Raw genomic sequence first — 19222 nt, 5'->3', positions numbered from 1 at the left:
ATTGAAAATAGAGATATGGTCTCGCAAACTTTTTTGTAAGAAATTTAATTCTAAATCTGTCGGCATAATTAAACAACGCATTTCTGAAAAAACTATGTCATTTTCCGTTTATTTTTTGCAAAATAATTCAAGTGTTGTCACACTATTCTCAGTTGAAACCATAGGTTAAAAGTGTCAGAACTGTTTTAGTTTCACAGGACATAAAACATTAAAGATGCAATTTCGAAATTTTCATTAACTTTATTTTGAAACAAATATTAGAATTACATGAAATTTTTGGAGAAAAACACTCTAAATTTCTAGGCAAATGTAGATAAGGCATTTCTAGGTTTAATTTTGCAACTCATTAATTTTGTTATATGGTCACCGTTTTATAGAATTGATATTGACCTCTTGGAGAGAATTCAGAGAAAATTTTTGCGATGCATAGAATTCAAAATGGGGTGTCAACATAATCATGGCGACTATTCTTAGGTGCAAAATATACTGAATATGCTGTCTTTGGAGTCTCGTAGAAAAATTTCGGTTTGTGTTGTTTACATAAACTTGTGAAAACTCCAAATTACAAATAAACATAAAATAAAAAAATTTCGATTCAACCTCACAAATTTTTACTTTGCTTCGATGAAATCTCTCGAATATAATTCAAAATCCATCAAAATAAGTTTTTTACGATTATTAGCATTATAATTTTTGCTTCTTTTTGTGTCAAAATATTACCACAAATTCGAATTATCACTGGCATTTTGAGAAATTTCTTCGCGACCTCACCTGGCACATTTTCCATTTCGTTGCTGCATCTGACCTATTGATCTAATACCAATCGGGACGTAGATAGAATTTCCGAGAGGAAGCCGTTTCCTTGCATTACGTATAAGTTATTTAGAACAATTCCTCATCCCGTGTAACGAGACTGACTCTCTAATAACGTGTGAATATACCAGGCTGTAATTAATATTTTATAAAACCCCGCTTGTTGCAAACTTCCATTTATTGCCGTCGATCTCTTTGAGTAATGATCTCAATTAGCTCTTTGGCTTCGCCACCTCCACATACATTTTTTATCGCACCTAAACGAGATTTAGATGGAGTTTACACCGCAAGTCTCTTAAAAAATTCCTCAGAGGACTGTTTTTCCCAATAATGCCAGTCCTGTCGTAATGTAAAATTTATGGATTGGTGGACGACGTTGTTTTTACGGCCGTGTCCTGTGTATAATATCGTATGTTGGAGATTAATGCGAGTTAATTTCCTGGCGATATTTCCGACGAAATCGTTCGGATAAATCCGTCGTGTGTGGAACCGACAGCGGGCGCCTTATAAATTGCGGCCTCAAGTCTAGACGACGCTGGATATTGGGCGTCACGACGCCTTTTTCTTCCGCGGACGCTCCAAACATTATATCTGACCTTGTTAGCTTTCGGTCTCTAGCCCTGCTCCAATTTAATTTCGTACTTTATTGGATTTTCTTGCTTTGGTAAGATGGTTTTATAATTTCGTAATCCCGTTACAGCTTCAAAGGTTTACAACTTGTTTACACAACGCTTTGTCTGGACCGGGGAAGAAGTCGCGAATGAAGAGTTAAATTATAGTCTTCGGATGGGCCCAAGGGTTCAAATATCAATTAAAACGACAAAAGATTGTGCCGCTTATCAGCAGACAAAGCTCAGAGAAATTCACGATGTAATTAAAACTTCCCTATAAACTTATTAACGTTCCCAATTTATGATCATCAAATATTTAGCAACAGTCAGGACCCTGTTCTACGACTATTACAAAATAAATAAAAAATCGACGAGGAAAAAGCCCGTGCTATCAAGCCGCTATAAATATTAATGGGCTCTATTAAGATTTCATCTAACCACCTGCAGCGCTTTCAAGCTAGACTAGAACACTGCACACATCCTTTGAAATTAATTTCGCCAAGTTTTAGAATTTGAGACTCACACCGTTCCATAATTCAATCCCATGACGACAAAGTCAATTATTAACCGCACCGAAAATAAATAAGACAACACCTGATGATGAATTTAAGGCAATTATGTTAATTAATTAAAATTTCATCAGCTGGAAAAGATTTTACCTTGAAGGAGGAATCGATCGGAGCAAAATATTTGCCATCCCATTATTATCGATCGAAATTCCTGTCCGGGTCTGCGTGAACAACAAAATTCCGTAATTTGACATAAGAATAAATTTCGCGGCGCGCTTTCATATTAATATTGCGTTGTTACGCCGTGTAATAATTAATTCTCGAAAAGCTTAATTCGCTTTTCCGGAGGCAAATATGATTAAACCTCCGACAACGGTAGAAATATCATTTTACAAGCGAGTAATCGTGATATTTTACAATATCAAAATAAAATTGGCCTCTCGACACCCTGTAAGTGAGATTTATGATCCAGAGACAGAGGCCAAATTTTCGAGAGGTTACGAATCCAGTTTGTTACAATTTTGATAAATAGGCGCCCGTTGAATGCAGCGATTTGGTGTTAAAAATCGTCAATTTAGGGCCAAAGAGTTGATAAATACCTACTGTGACAATAAATCGCTTGGAGGAGGCTTCTCCTGGAGTTGGGGGCCATTAAGAATTCAGGATGTACAACAAAACAGGGTTACACATTTCATTTTCTTTAGAATACCACTTCGAATTAATGAACAATTGAAGATTTATTATTTTTGCCAATTCTTGCAAAATAAATACGTGCCTGCATTATAAATGTACTAATTAAACTCAGAAATTATAAAATGTTATTTTTTAACATGGGTTTTAACCTATAGAATGAGATTTTTCCACTCGGTTTATTTAGGTAAGAAAGCGGATTTGAAGGCTTAAAAAGGTAGGAATAGGTAAGTCCTTTTTCATTTCATTTCATTTAGCTTCTTATTTTAAAGTGTGTTCTCATTTGTGATTTTGAGGTGTCTTATCTGAAAGATAAATTAGTTTTGATCACATCTTATGATTTTTCAGTCAGTTTTAGCAAAATGTTTCTAGAGACAAAACTTAGGACCGATTTATAGAAAGCTTTGTCAAAATTTAATTCGTTGTTAAAAGTTAATAAATCGAATGGACCAATAAAATTTGTGCAATTTGGTCACGTGACCAGTTAATCATGCATTTAATTACAGATTAATTTAATGACGCTTCACGCTTCAATGACCCTTTCAAGATGAAAAAAGCAAGACATAAAAGTTAGAAATTATTTCGACCAATTTTGTTGATTCTGCGATTTAATTTCTCATTTTGGCTGAAAAAAAAACAAAAAAGCAAGTTTTTTATCTAGTTTGGTGATTTCTCGGTTTGTTTTAGTGGCGCCTCTAAATTTAAAATTTTAACTAAAAAACAAAACATAATTTTCGATCAAATGTGACTTTTCGTTTTATTATGACGAGCCTTAAAAACGAGCTAAATAATTAAATTTATTTATTTTGTGATTTTTAAGAGCGTTTTAACCAGTTTTTCCCAAATAAATCAGTTTTGACCTACAAAAGATGAGATAACATCAATTTTAGATTATTTTAGATAAATTTTTCGAAAAAAAGAACTTTACTTTTAACTAATTTGTGAAATATGTAATTGCGTTTCTGACCGAAAAAAGTGCTCAAAAAAGACAAAAATAATATAACTTTGAATTTGAATTGATAAATTTTCAGTCTTCTCTAAGAATATCAAGAAGAAAGCTCAGCTCTTAGATCTAAAACTTGCTTAAAAGCTCAAAAAAGGCAGAATTAACATTACTTTTGACCAAATGTTTTTATTGTAAAAAGATCCAGTACCAGCATTAAATAGATTTTTTGAAATCTAGTTGAAATAAACTAATTTTACACCTGCTTTTTCTAAAAAAAAAAATAATTTTATCTCAAAAGCGTACTTAAATAGACAAAAAAACGAATTCTTGGGCTATCTTGGAGAAATTTTTGATTTGTTTTCTAGAAAATTTTAGGAGATAATTCCTTTATATCTAGTGGCTCTACACACTAGGTATCAAAACATTCGAAAAAGGAAACAGTGTTTTAATCGAGTAAATTGAATGATACCTATATTAATTTTATTATTTCTTATAAGAAACTAAGGTAAAATATATCTCATTCCAGTTCATAGTAAAATTTTTGCTACAACGCATTTGAATTTTTTAAAGTGAAATTGAGAGCTTCTGTATAAGAAAAGAATTCCGTTTTAAACTAAAACCCAGCGGCAAATTTTGAGCTAAGAAAACCCATCAGAAACCCTCAGTTTATGCTCCATTTCACTCCAAAAAATGCAAATGCGTTGCTGTAAAATTCGACTATGAACTGAAATGGGATATAACTTCTAGCACAAATTTACTTACTTAAAAAATATAAAAGTAAAATTTTTTAACAGTAGTTTTTCGACTTATTTCTGAAGAAATTTCGATCAAAAACGAATCAAATCGGGTGAAACTAATCAAATAAAGCTTTTGGTATGATCTTCCAAAATAAAATTGTAATGCACTAAATTGTGCGAATTAATTAAAAAAAAAATAAGGTGGATCAAATCACATAAATGACTGAAAAATATGCTAAAACACTAAAAAAACAAGAATTATATAGATATAGATATATACATACTTTACTTGGTGCTTCTGAGTTGCACACTTTTAACCAAAATTATTTTTGAAAAATTTATGTACAATGAATTTCTTGTTCAGAAATAGGCTAATACTAAATCGAGCAAATTAAGCTAAACGAAATCAATTCCGATAAAACCTCCGTGATTTTTCAGCTAGAGAATTTAAAAAAGTAAGAATGACACCACAACAATTGTCAATATATTTTCTTTTGTTGATTATGCAATATCGCACAAAAATAAACTAAAGCGATAAAAATTAGCATATTATTAAAAAACAAAAATTTCGACGTTTTTATCGATTTTAAATGCTTTCTTCAGCAAATCTTGTAAAATAAGTAAGTATTTCATTCAAAAAAAAATAAATGTAGTGGAACAGGCTACGAGTAAAATACTTCAATCTTGATAATTAAAATTTGCGAACAAATTTAAAAAATATTGTTTGCACTTCCGGGACTAAAGTATCAACTGTAGTCACAGGGATTACATTTATTCCATACGAAATAAATAACCCTCTTTAGAACCTGTAGTCGCGGAAGTGCAAAAAAAAAATAATTTTGAAGTGCCTAAATCCCTTGAGTGGTTGTTGCCCTCGAGATCCACTCGCGTGATTAAATGCCGCACTTTAAACCCTCTATATATTTATATAATATACTATTTTGACCTCTCAAATTGACAAACGTCGGAACAAACTTCAAAATTCGTTAGTTTATGAACGCGTCATTTTCATTTTGGGTGACTGTACCCATGAACACGAATTTTCGCCGCAATTGTCTTAGGGGCTGTTTTATGATAGCGTGGAGCTGTACACCAGACGCTGGACAATAAAAACCAGGCTTCTGTGTTGTAAATCCAACAATGGCCTCACTATATTCCCATATCTATATTTTTCCCCGAAATAAAAAATTGCCGGGCTTATTAAATTTTATTATGCGGATAAAGTAGGTACAAAAAGGTTTTTTAATTAGTGTCGTCCGTGTCTAATAAGAAAGTTGGTAATTTTATTTCCACGTGTTTTCATCGATTGAATGACGTCAAAGAAACACCCCTATTATTATTGGCGAAATGAAAATGGTTCCAAACCCGTATCAAATGTGACAGCGTTTTGCAAATAAATAGAACAAATACTTCACATTCGCTGGCAAAGACTTAAAAACAAAGCCCGATGACCATCCCGGAACTGAATAGAAAATATAGCTTTACTTTCGTGTCCGGACTTTTATTTATGGTTTGCCTGCTTGTATAAATTATTTGCAACATCACAAATTCTTTGTGAGTTTGAAATTTTTCAGCACCTCGTTGCTGGCGTTTCAATTATTTAATTCTTATTCTCACTGCAATTTACATAAACTTTACCCAGCAGACAAATTTTGTCGGGCAATTCTTCATTTAAAATTCTATTAAAAATGCTATAGATCATCCTAAAGCTCTATTTTGTTTCAAGCTTTCGGATTTATTCATTTAACCTACACAAAGTTAAGGCGATTAAAAGTTCCTCGTTTCGATTTAATTATTATGCAGTCAGTCAACACTCAGGTGGGGAGAGATAAGCGGAAATTAATATTTAACGCTTTATCACAATAGAAATATCGGAGAGAAAAGTATGCTTTCCCACTCCACTTATCCATATTTCAAAAGTTCGTTATCGAGTGCTTCTCATTGTTTTTCAGCTCCTTCCTTTGACATCTTTGAAGCCATTTTTCGATAATACCACATATTTTATTTTTGATAAAACACCACCGTGTCGTATAAATCGTGCAGTTTCTCAGCAAAATACAAATAACTTTCTTGTTCATATCGTGCTTCCATCTCTTTTATCATCCGACTGAATATAAAATAAGTTCCGTTAGTTATGTTCCGAAACCTTGCTTCCACCCAATTCTTTTAATAATAGAAACAAACTCACTACTAACCGTATTTCGTAATCCGTATCCACATGAATAAAATAGTGAAGCCTTGTTTTAAGAGAATTTTATTTCCTCATGAAAACAGATAGGAATTGTATTTATAGACTCATAACAAACTCCCCAGTGCTATCCAGAACCCTTCTAAGGCGTTTTTAGGACTCCGTGCGTTCCAAACCTATCACTTGATCTCCTTATAGCGCCACCACAATATCAATTTAAATAATCAAACAGAAACAAAAAAAATTAGATTTGAAACCCTTTCTCCTTTCAAATATTAAAACGAAACTATGACTGTTGAAAAGTAACTCTTAAAAACAATTATTAATGTTGTGCTAAATTATTCAGAGATTAAATCCCAGTAATCTCTTGCATTTGGCTAATAAACAATTAATGTTCAATTCAGTATTTATTTATCTAAAACGTCTGCTACATTTTGGCTCATCCCTTAAATGCTCATACATAATAGATCGGTATTAAACTATACACAATTTTAGGATTAATATTTAACTGAAAACTACAAAAATATTCAAACAATAGTACTTAGTACGACGAGTCAGTTAAGAGTATATTTTATAGTAACAGCTGTTTCAAAAATAATGCAACCTGACAGTTAATAATACACAATCTACAGACTGATCCAGAAATACTGAGTCTGTTGGCAACACTGGACTTAAATTTTCAAGGATACCAATGGAGTACTCTTCCAGTTAACAACAATTTGACATTCTTGTGGGGTTGTACGTCAAGTAATTGTCAAGAGAAATCGAATTCGGTTACAGTGTTGCAAATTACGAGCACAAATACTTTGAAATGTGTTGCCAACAGACTCAGTATTTCTGGATCAGTCTGTATATTTAATGTACAGACTGATCCAGAAATACTGAGTCTGTTGGCAACACTGAATTAAAATTTTATAGGATACCAATAAAGTGCACTTTCAGTTAACAATAATTCAACAATTTTGTGGGGTTGTACGTCAAATAATTATTAAGACCGAATCCGGTTGCAGTGTAGCAAATTATGATCAAAAATACTTTCAGATCTGTTGCCAGTTGTTCTGGATCAGTCTGTATATTTTGCGACAAAAGTTATTTTTTTTTGGATTGAAAATGAGAGAGGATAATCATTTAAATTAAAGTAATTCAGTGGGTTCCAAAATTTGCATACATTGCCTTGTAGATGATAACATAACATACTGTAGACAGCTGACGTACTACAACTGTTGGATAATTGAAGAATGTTTTTTTAGTTTTTGGTAGTTTAGAGCATGTAAATCGGAAAATGTATTAGTAACATTACTTTTTTATTTTCGTAAATGTGGCTGTCCCGTCCGTTACTGCAAACAATAAATGCTGCTCTTATTTCTTAGGTCGTTAAAAAAAATCAAGAATTTTTAATTTCCACTGTCTAATTTTAATATTATTATAATCTTGAATAATTAAAACTTGTGTAAATAATTTTTACAGTTATTTTTATAAACAAGATTAATTCTTGTGTCACGTGTAAAAGAAAGTAAGTTAATCAGATGTTGCTACACATTGCCTTTTTATTCGGTTTCGTGGTTTCAAAAAATTCAACAATTTCTACCTTTTACTTCAAAAATAGTTATTAGAATTAGTGCCTTTTAAATGAGCAGAATTTTATAACGATTGTTTAATGATAAAAATAAAAGGTCTTTTTTGTGTCCCATCCGTCATCAATTTGTATTTCTTTTTCCTGCTCTATTGCAAATTTTACAAATTGTAGGTTGCAAAAAGTTTGACTTAGTACTAAGTTCCTATAAAGAAAAAATCACTTCTATTGATATGTTCAAACAGAAAATGAAACCTAAAAGTATGTGCCAAGTGTCCCGTCCGATACAATAGAAAAATTCTGAAAAATTCTGAATAAACTCATGTGTAGAAAAAAATAGACAGCAAACGCAGATTTTTATGCGCCTATTAATTTTCAAAATAAACACAGTGATTTTAAAAAAATGGCAGGTGCTGTAGAATTTATATTTATAGACCGATTTCAAAAACAAAAAAGTAATTAAATAGCAATTGAAACCTACAATTTTGTTTTCATCATTTCTAAGATTATATTTTGTACAATCACGTACAATGTGTTCTAATTTTACTAAAAATTATTGTCTAAAAAAATTATCAAACTGAAAAAAAAATAACAAAAATAAATAAAACCCACTTGCATCGTTTGAACAAGACAATGCCACTATTTTTGTCAGAAAGCGACAAATAAAAGAAAATACTATTGCCAATATTTTTTCATACATAGCTACTTCCAACATACCTGTTAAATAATTAAAATCATTCATTTTAATGAAAGTGTTTACTAATAAAATTATTTAACGTCAATATGCAAATAGATTTTACTAGCTTTTATTAAATGATTATAACTTTATACAGGGTGTTAGAGGACGGCTTAGCAATATTTCGTATGTGAATTTGTCATAATCAGACGAGTTAAAAACCCTTATCAAGTGCGTACTTTCTTCAGACATTTTTATTAACCCACCTGTTACAAGCCACTGTGCGGCTTATAGTAGTTTATTAGGAGTTAATTTTTTCATTAAACCAAATTGAGATGGAGGTGCATGGGTCGGTCGTGACAAAAAAAATTGTTTTTTCTTTTGTAAAATTTAATAACAAAAATTTGAAATAGAAGGATAACGTAGTAGACCAAAAAGTTAATTGTTAATTGGTTTGTCAATAATATTAAAATTCACGCTAATTTTTATAATTCTAGTTCAGCGGTTCTCAAAATTTGGAACTTTAATTTCAGAACGATTTTTTGAGAAAACTGGGAAAACTATGCAATTTTGATTTACATTAAGTTTGCTTAATCGATTTGTCTTGCCATTCTCTATGTACCTTAAAATTTTTGCTAAACCATTTCCTAACACGCTATATACTTTTCTAAACAACAATTTTTAGTAATAATAGAACACATTACACATGTTTTTTGTTTGTAACCAACATATTTTTTAACTTTAGAAAAAATCATCCTGTATATTCTCCGGTCTATTTTTTCATTTCATGGTTCATATTTAGTTAACATTAGCTTTTTCAAAACTAAACTATGTAAATGCCAACGTCGCATTTTTCCAAATTATTTTTTTAAATAAGGTTGATAAAAACTTAAAATACATAGTTAATAATGATTAGATCTCTTATTAAAACTACAAAATGACAGTAGCTAATAATTTTTGAAGTGCTTAAATAAATTATAACAATTAATTTTGAGAAAAAATGCGACGTTGGTGTTCTTCATGTGGCTTAATTTTTTAAGCGATTCGCACAAAAAAATAATTTTTTAATCACAAACAACCAAAAAAGTGGAATTATTGCTGAGGTGTACATTAACATCCCTTAATTTTTTTAAAAGCAGCCGACTTAGTGGACTATTTCGGTCATTTTTGTGTCGAAAAGTACTAGTTTACCGACGAATGCAGAAAAATATATTGGTTAGTCGTTTCTCAAGCTTTTGAGTTAAACTTCAATGGAGAAATGGCAGTCACGTCAATCAAAAATAAACAGTTTGTCCTTTTTTGACTTCGAAATGTCGCCGCCCGAATAAAGGAAAAGCTCCTTTTAAACTTTTCAAAACATCAAAAGCACAAAGTAAAGAGGTAAATAAAAACACATGTAGTTACAAGCATTAACAAGAATCAACGAATTTTTATTATTTTTTTTTAATTCGATTCGATAATAGAAAAATATCAAATGGCGCACTTAATTTATTAAATCGTAATAAATATTTTCCGCATATTTGATGTCAAAAAAACAGTAAAAATATTTTTTCTTGAAAAAGCGGGCTATTTTTTTGGGAAAAAAAACACGAAAACATGACATCTTCAATCGGCAAACGTGTAAACATAGTGTCGAACTTGCGTTTAAGGTTACAACATGCCCTCCGAAAACTAACCTGGTTTCGGACGTTGATGACCAGCTGCGTGTCACTAAAATCGACGACGAGACACAAAAGTCCGACCAAAATATTGAAAAACCACCGCCAGTTCATCATTTCGGTCGTATTTTTCACAATTTTGACAGTTCTACAATAACACCAACCATCACGTCAGCTGTCAAACGTGCAATGCGGTGTGGTAGGCAACACGCGTTTCATTTAAGAGCACATTTCGCGTTGCGCAGTATACATACCATGATGATATCGATTCGTGTCGCTTCGTTGCGATTCGGTCGGTAACTTTAACTGAGGTTGTCGGGGAAAAACAAACATTATTTAACATTTAAAGCAATCACACAGTTGACATGTATGTGGAAGTTTGTCATTCGAAAGGGCACACATAAGTAATGAATCAATCAAACCCAGTTCAACAACAAAAAGTGTAACGCGTGGTTGTAGCCGTGTTATAAAATTAGAAATTAAAACGAAAAAATGTAAATCAACTTAAAACTTATTAATAATACACTTGTGAGGTAAAGTTGGGCCGTGTTTTTCTTTGGAAAAGTTTCACCGCTGCATTCCTTACCATATTTTGATGATTTAAAATTCAGGATTAGCGGAGATTTATTCCGGGAAATGTTTTTATCTAATTTACAACTGTCATTTACAGAAGGTTCCTTTGATAATTAATGCAAAAGTAACAGCAAAAAAGAGGAAAAAATGGGTTCGGGTGTTGAAAGGGTTCAGGGTTAAATTACCGGAAACTTATTTCAAATTTGCGTGTTATTAAAGTATTAAAATTAAATTAACAGTTGAATGGGTTTGTTTTGTAAGCTCCGGCGAGCAGTTTCAGTATAATTATTTAAAAATAAACTAAATCGCTGCAAAAATATACGTTTTTCCGTTAATTAGCATTAATTTACCACGACAATACAACCTTTTTGTGTCTAAAAGGCATTTTCATGAACAAATTTAAAGGAGCATTGCATAAAATGTAGTTTATAATGTGGTAGTAGCTATGGATTTTTTGACAAAACTTTCACATTCCAAATCAACATTAGGAATAAGTCTCTTTATTTGGAATATAAAACTGGTCCTAACATATAGTTTAATAAATTATTAGGTAAAAGTTATTTTGTTTGAATTGAAAGACACCCTTGAGCTTTCCACTTTTCTGGCTCACTCAAAATTATTAATTCATTGAGAAAATGCTGCTGTATGCGCTCTTTTCTGTTTTGTTGCGAATTGCGAATAACTCTGCCACCTTTTCAAACTGTAAATGTACGTGTATGATAAATTGATAAAGCATAAATTTTTGATTTGTGCTTCTTCTATACTAGATACAAAAGTATAAATCCACAGAGAATTTAAATACTAGTTTCAAGTCATTGTAATTTATGTAGTTTAAAATTTTTTGGATGTGAATTTTTCTAAAATTTCTTATTATTCCTTATTATTAATTAAAATTAAATTGCAGCAAAATATTCACTTTTATTAAAAAAAATCCATTGCTGGAAAATTAGAATTCCCAGAGCAACAGTTTGTTTCAGCGATTTCTACGGTTCATTTTACGTATTACAAAAATCTAATAATATTAAAATTTTTAGCTTAAATTTATGGTAATCATTTCACTTTCAAAAAATATAAAAAACATTTTTACACTTTTTTGTCCTTAGTACACTCTACATTCATTAAAAGTGCAACAAAGTCAATAACTTCGATTTCAAGAAGTTCTTTTTTCCGATTTTTTGTCTAAATTTGGACTTTTTCGGCATCCAAAGCATTTATCAAGCAATAACTCAAAATTATTACATGTAACCCTATTAAGCTTATTTAAATTTTCGAGAAAATTGTTAACAAAAGTTAAAATAGATAAAATAAAAAAAACATTAGTAAAAAACTATTAAACATTTTGCAATTTTTTTGGCGCCAATGAAGTCCTCGAGTCATTTTATGCTGGTTACATTAAAACAGTCCCTTTTTTTCAAATAATTTTGTCGTAATTGAGAAAATAAAAAATAATAAATTTCCAAACACCAAAAAATGTTTTTTAAATAAATGTCTTAAAACCATTTAAAACCTTGTAAGTGGCGAAACTAGCGAACTAGGAAATCAAGCTCTTTGTTATTGATACTAAAAGCTTACTCAGCTCTCGATACACGCTGCGAAATATTATTGCATGTAATTGTACAAACTGTTTTTAAATGATTCTCATCTAATTAACTTTAAAATTAGTTTACATGCAAAAAAATTGTACAGCTGTACTCAATAAATCCTCTGTCAATAAATGTCAAATCCGTCAGTTGTAAACTTCAATTAATTTCTTTAAAAAATTTTGTTAAAATGCAACTCAGTTGTTACAATGCAAGGAAACACTTTTATTATTGAAGCGTATTTCCGATTTCAAGATTTAATAAATGGAGAATGGTAATATTCGATGTCTAAAAACTTATCATTAGTTCTATGAAGCGGCATTTTCGGATTTTACATGAGAAATTCACAGATAACTAGATAAAAATCATTAAAAAACACACTGTAAGTACTACAATGTGATCAAAAAAAGTTTTTTATCAAGTCGTCCATAAAATTAAAATTCAATGTGCCACTTCGTCCAATACAAATAATACTAATTGTACTTTCTGAGTGCTGTCATCTCTGTCAAATCTTTGAATTAACTTTTTACTCACATTTTTTGCATTTTTCGGCAAAGTTGTTTCAAGTGTAATGTTTGTCTTGATTTGTGTTTTATATTTCCGTGAATTTTCTTGTTGTGTATTTTTTCGTTTTTAGATGCGATGGCTTTTTGAATTATTTTGACAGATCTGCCACTTTGACGGCATTCACAATTTAAACTAAGCGGCACAGTACCTTCAAATTTCATCAAGGTGACTTGATAAACAGCTATTTTTGAACACATTGTATATGCTATTATTGTCTAGCCTACACTATAATCCTGGTAATCTTTATTACATGTTTAAAAAATAAATATCCGCAAAGTATAAATTACATTTTCTCAAATTTTTTTGAATGTCGCAGAAAATACTTGTTATTTATTTATTTATTTATTTCCTTCCTAAAGTCTCAGGTAGCTAAAATTCTATATCCGAATTCCTCTAGAAATCCGCGCCGAAGAGATTAAAGTTTAGCGCAATTACGTATACCTAATCGTTTATTAAAAATTGTGAGTAAAAAAAAATAAGTTAAAACTACCTTTACAATTGTAGAACCAGTGGAATATTATTTTAAAAAATACTATTTCTACAAACTATTTTCTCGTTAAACTTGGGCTATTCTTGCATTAGTCTGGTTAGTTTATTAACTTTGATTTTTTCTATTTTGCCAAAATTTTTAGAATGGAACTGAGATAAAAATTTTGTAAACTTATACAAATCAGAATAATTTTGGTAAAAACTTGAGTTAAGTTAAAGCAACATACTCGTATGCTTTATACTTTATACATTAAAAAAATATTAAAAAAAAAACAGATTTCCAAATACTTCTTATAGTTTCAGCGTCGAACTTGAAAAATCATAAAGAACACCTAGACATTTTTTGTAAATCAATGACACACGAAAAACTTCATTTTTGGTTATAATAATTAATGTAAAATTAAATCAGAAAGAGCGAAGTCTATTTAACTTATTATCTTACTACTCTAACAACTAGTAACAATAGTTTTAAATACATATTTTACAAACTGAGATTTAATAGTATTTTAAGCAAATAAGGATTCAGTCTGTTCGTACACTTTTTGCTAGAAGTTACAAAACTGGTACAACTCTAAACGATAAAAAAATTCATAGACAACACATTTCATATTATTTGTCATGCTTTTAAAATTTATTTTTTATTTTACTAACTTTCCAACTTTCTTCAATCAGTTTAAATATTTTGATAGCAGAAAAAATAAAATGAAATCTAGACAGACTTTAGAAAAAAAGATTAGATTATTTATTACTGAAATTACATTTTGGGTTCAACAAAAATTCTATTGACCCATCCAAAAATTAAGAGCTAGTTCCGCCTCCTATTCTACATTAACAACGTTGGATGTTTCTCCTAACTCTTTTAGTTTCGCTGTAATCAGCGTTTTAACACCAGACTAAAAGCCAAGAGAAAAAATTAATTAAAATAAGGAAATGGTTAAAGCTGAATCTATTACTTTATTACTAAGTTTTATAAAAAAAATATTCAATGGGAAAGGTGAAAGCCATAATAAATCAATATTTAGAGCGCCAAAGTTTTATTGAAACCAGCAAGTCGAGGAAACATTAAAAATAAATTTTTGGATTTGAACTGTTCAAGCATTCATCGAGCCGCTGGCTTCCTTTTAGCATTCACTTCCGCTTCGGTTTTATGAGCATTACGTGTATGTCCATGACGTTGGTGCCCGTGTGTCCAATTTTGATAAGATGTTCCCCTTGCAAGTATTTGGAATAAAACGTGTAAGAATCGTTATTGTTTAAATAATCGTCGGGTTTAATATTCTCCTCGAGACTATTATTAACTAAATCCGAAGTTCCAATTGCTCCAGCGGCGTCAGTTGGGCCGTCTATTCCATCTGTTCCCGCACTGAGAAATGAAATATCCGCCGATTTTATGTTAAGCTTATTAAGTCGAACCGAAAGCTCTAAAGCTAATTGTTGGTTGCGTCCTCCTTTTCCACTGCCATTGACCACAACAGTCGGCTCACCAGCGGCTATTACACAAATCTCTTTGGCCAAATCGAAGCTAATTAGAGTATCAACAGCGCTGGGATCGACGCACAACCCGCACGTCTCCAGGAAATCTTTCAGCGTTTGTTTGCTCGATGAATTGCAAATGGTGCGTGCCAAATCGGCGTAAATTTGACTTATCTGCGCCACATTGCCGGTTACCGAAGTTGATATTATTGTTGATTGAAAACCGAAAGAAGCTGCGTGTTGGCGGGCCGCTTCCGCCGCAATTTGATTGTTTCCTATTACGAAATTATCGACGTGTTCGTATTTGCCGTCTTTAACTGGCGGAAAATAGCAATTTTCTCTTTTCTGGCCTAGGACGGCTCGCATCGCGGCCGAAAGGCCCTCGTAACACTTGTATTTGTTGATGATTGTGATGGCATCTTTGCCATTATCACAATTGGGGGTAGTTGGACCGCTGGCGATAAAATCCAGAGGGTCCCCAACAACGTCGGACAGAATCAACGAGATAACTCGAGACGGAAAGGCCAACTCGGCCAATCCTCCACCCTTTAGCACCGATATTTGCTTGCGGACACAATTAAGTTCTAAAATATCCGCTCCTCGAATCGATAGCTCCCTAATCAAATTCTGCTTCTCCGTCAAGGTGACTGGAGGTCTGGGAAGGGGCAGTAAAGCCGAGCCTCCGCCAGATATCAAAACTATCAACAAGTCGTCCTTTTCTAAACTCTCCACGAGAGCTTTAATCTCTAAAGCTCCACTCAAAGCTTCCTCATCGGGAATATTATTCCTTGCACCTTCGATAAATTTAATGCTTGATTGAATTTCTAAATTTTCAAATATCCCCTTTGGTACTGTTACTACCCCCATCTTCAGTTTGTCCTTTAGTAACTTCTCAAGCTCTAAAGCCATGCCTAACACAGCTTTGCCGAATCCTACCACGTAGCAAGGTTTGTGTAACGGGTAAGTGTGGCCACAAACCGTTAGATGGCCAGAGCTGACGCTCACTTGTTTAGTGATAAGGTTTTGAGGTTGGACAGATTCCACCGATTTTGTAAATATTTCTTTGAGCACTTGCACTGACATTTTTCTTACGTTTAAGTGACTATTTAACACGGAAAACTTCACTGAATTAAGCATGGCAACTAGTGACCTTAAAGGTCAGATAAGATATGTTTCATGTGTGTTTCTCTCTTTTAGTGCCACCTTTTGGTAATACGGAAGCCTATAAAAACTTGGTGTAGAACACTGTCTAAAACAGGCGCAACTGATTTTTTTATAATGAAACAATTACGTTTATTCATACTGTATGCAATCAAAATAAACAATGATCTTAAAGCAATAGCCGAACATTAACTGAAAACTGAATGAAAATAAGTGTTCAGTTTCATATTTTGTATAAAAAATAAAAAATAATATTATAGTAGCATATAATATAATAATAATAATAATAATAATAATAATAATAATAATAATAATAATAATAATAATAATAATAATAATAATAACCACAATAAAAAAAATTCGAAAAAAATATGCTGAATAAGATTTCGGAGAGTCGGTGATATTGATTATAGAAATGATTAATCATTATCGTTTTTTTTCTTGATTTTTAGTTTTAATTAATTATAGACATGAGTACTATTACTAGGTGTGTACAGTAAAACCTCTTAACAACGGACACCGGTAGAGAATCTTTTAATGTAAATGAAACTCGGAATTCACCCAAAAACTAATTTATTAGCAAATTAGATTCAACAACGACATTGACACTGCCACAGTGTCCTTCCAACTAACTAGGCGTTGCCCGTACGCGCCTCACGCGTCATCATTTCCCGCCAATTTCACCAGCAGCGCCCCCTTCACTTAACAGTCGGCCACGCTTCCTTGTTCCACGTCCTCGGGGAACCACCGGTGTTTCTAAAACAAGTAATTAACCAATACCATGTATCCGAGCCGTAGTATACATCTACAGCCCGAGTCCCACTTAAGAACTATTTATAAACAACCTGAAAATAATCATAATCGTGTTTCTCACGTTGAGAATTAATTAAGAACAACAATAAGAACACTACCAACAACAACAATAAGATCACCAATACCAACAAGATCAGTAACCTCAAGAATAAGTAGAAGAACAATAACAAGAACAAGAACAATAACAACAATAACAAATCATTAACTCATGAGTTTCAACGTAAAGCGCTTAAAAACAACATTTGGGCCCAAAATCGTGAGTTCACGTTGAACTTCACTCAGCTTCACAGCGAACTCAGTCATTCGTCACTGACATCGCCTATTGTTTCGTCTCCACTCGTCGTGGCGACAACGTAATGTCTCAATTTGTCCACTGAGTGAACACCCTCATATCGTTTTTGGGAACGCGTCGCCCCCGGCATGTCCGTCACGACGTACCTATCGTAGTCGAGCACTTTCTGAATTCGGTACGGTCCCGAATATTTAGGTAACAGCTTCCGACTTTTGCCCTCGTTTGAAGCTCGCGTGGTGCGTACCAACACGAGATCACCTGCATTAAATCTCTTTGGGGCACAGCGTCGCTTGTCATAACGCTCTTTTTGCTTCTGCTGTTCCTTTTCGACACGCTGAGCAACGTCTGCTCGTGTCCGTGGCAATTCACCATCATGAACACCCTCTGTCACCACGTTGGTGAGGATTGAGTCATTAGCATGTCGAGGTGTATACCCCAACAACAATTCGTATGGACTTTTGCCCGTAGTCGAATTCGGCGTAGAATTAATACCCCAACTAATTCTACTCACAAAGTCATCCCATTTCTCTTCTTCTCTCGAGCTAGCAGCAAGCTGAGATAAAATCGTACGATTTAATCGCTCCACCTGGCCATTAGCCCGTGGTGTGGCAGTCGCGGTTAGTACTAATTTAACGTTTAAATCGGTACAATGTGTCTTAAACTTTTTGCTAGAAAAACAAGCCCCACGATCGGCTATTATACGTTTAGGTACACCAAACATTCCTGTAAGAGAAGCTAAAAATGATAAAACAGGGCCCACCTTAGTATTAGGCACGGCCCTGAGAAAGACAAATTTAGTAAATGCATCGATAATAGCTAAAAGATAAGAATTATGTGATTTGCTCTTTACAAATGGTCCCAAATGATCCATGTGCAATGTGTCAAATGGTTGCGAATTCTTAGGTATGGGATTCAAAAATCCTGGCTGCTTTCCTCCGGCTTCCTTATTGTAGAGACACTCCAAGCAGCTAGAAATATATTTATGAACATACCTCCGCATTGAAGGAAACCAATAAGATTTCGACACAGATGCCAAAGTTTTCTCATTCGATAAATGGCCAATTCCATCGTGGTGTGCTAATAAAATCTGGCGTCTTACCGCTTTTGGTACGACCCATTTTAATCCTGACTCAGTCTGTTTGAATACTCGACCATCTTTTAGTTTATACTCTTTGTGAATGGCACGCTCTTCAGCGTTCGTCGGTGATTTTTCCAATATTTCCTTCAACAATGCGCATCTCGCATCCTTCATTTGAACAGCTAAAATCCAATCATCATCGTTAACATTAATATGCAAGACTTCCACTGAAGGCTCCGAAGGATCTAATACCGGATTTCTACTCAAAGCGTCAACGTGATTCATTTTACTGCCAGGTCTGTATTCTACAGTAAAGTCGAACTCAGAAGTCAACAACCACCATCTCCCAATTCGTGGAATCAAATCTCTCTTGGTAAGGGTTGTTCGTAAAGCATTACAGTCACCGCTAGCGTTTCTAGCTCGTACGAATGGTACCTTTGTTCCTCTTTGGTCGTCTGTCGGCTGAAAAACATAACTGGACGCAAAGATCCATCACCTTGTCGTTGCAACAGAATGCCACCAATTCCAACTTTAGAAGCGTCAGTGTGTAACTCCGTTTCAGCTTCCGCGTCGTAAATTGCAAGAACTGGTCTGCTCGTCAAGATGTCTTTTAAAGTCTGAAAAGCCCGCTCTTGTGCTTCTTCCCAAACAAATGCACTGCCTTTCTTTAGGAGACTCGTCAAACTACTTGCTATTGTTGCGTAATCTTTCACGTACTTTCGAAAGTACCCACACAAACCTAAGAATTGCCTAAGTTTGTGTACGTCTGTTGGTTTGGGAAAAGCTGTCACCGCT

The 19222-nt window shown here is 33.0% G+C and overlaps 2 protein-coding genes across 2 annotated transcripts in view; both read right to left on the bottom strand.

The window, feature by feature from the left end:
- oaf (out at first) overlaps positions 1-10612 on the bottom strand; it is a 95795-nt gene extending 85183 nt beyond the window's left edge. The window contains exon 1 of the mRNA XM_008194632.3: positions 10420-10612. Coding sequence (XP_008192854.1) covers positions 10420-10518 — 99 coding nt within the window. The 5' untranslated portion in view covers positions 10519-10612. The remainder of the gene's footprint in view (positions 1-10419) is intronic.
- Positions 10613-14627: 4015 nt separating this feature from the next.
- LOC662704 (uncharacterized protein) lies at positions 14628-16314 on the bottom strand. Its single transcript, XM_968787.5, has one exon. It carries the CDS (start codon positions 16218-16220, stop codon positions 14739-14741), a length of 1482 nt encoding a protein of 493 aa, XP_973880.3. The 5' UTR covers positions 16221-16314; the 3' UTR covers positions 14628-14738.
- Positions 16315-19222: the final 2908 nt, after the last annotated feature.

The sequence above is a fragment of the Tribolium castaneum genome, chromosome 9 (assembly GCF_031307605.1).
Source record: "Tribolium castaneum strain GA2 chromosome 9, icTriCast1.1, whole genome shotgun sequence".
Lineage (NCBI taxonomy): Eukaryota > Metazoa > Arthropoda > Insecta > Coleoptera > Tenebrionidae > Tribolium > Tribolium castaneum.
This window is presented reverse-complemented; position numbering and strand designations above follow the sequence as displayed.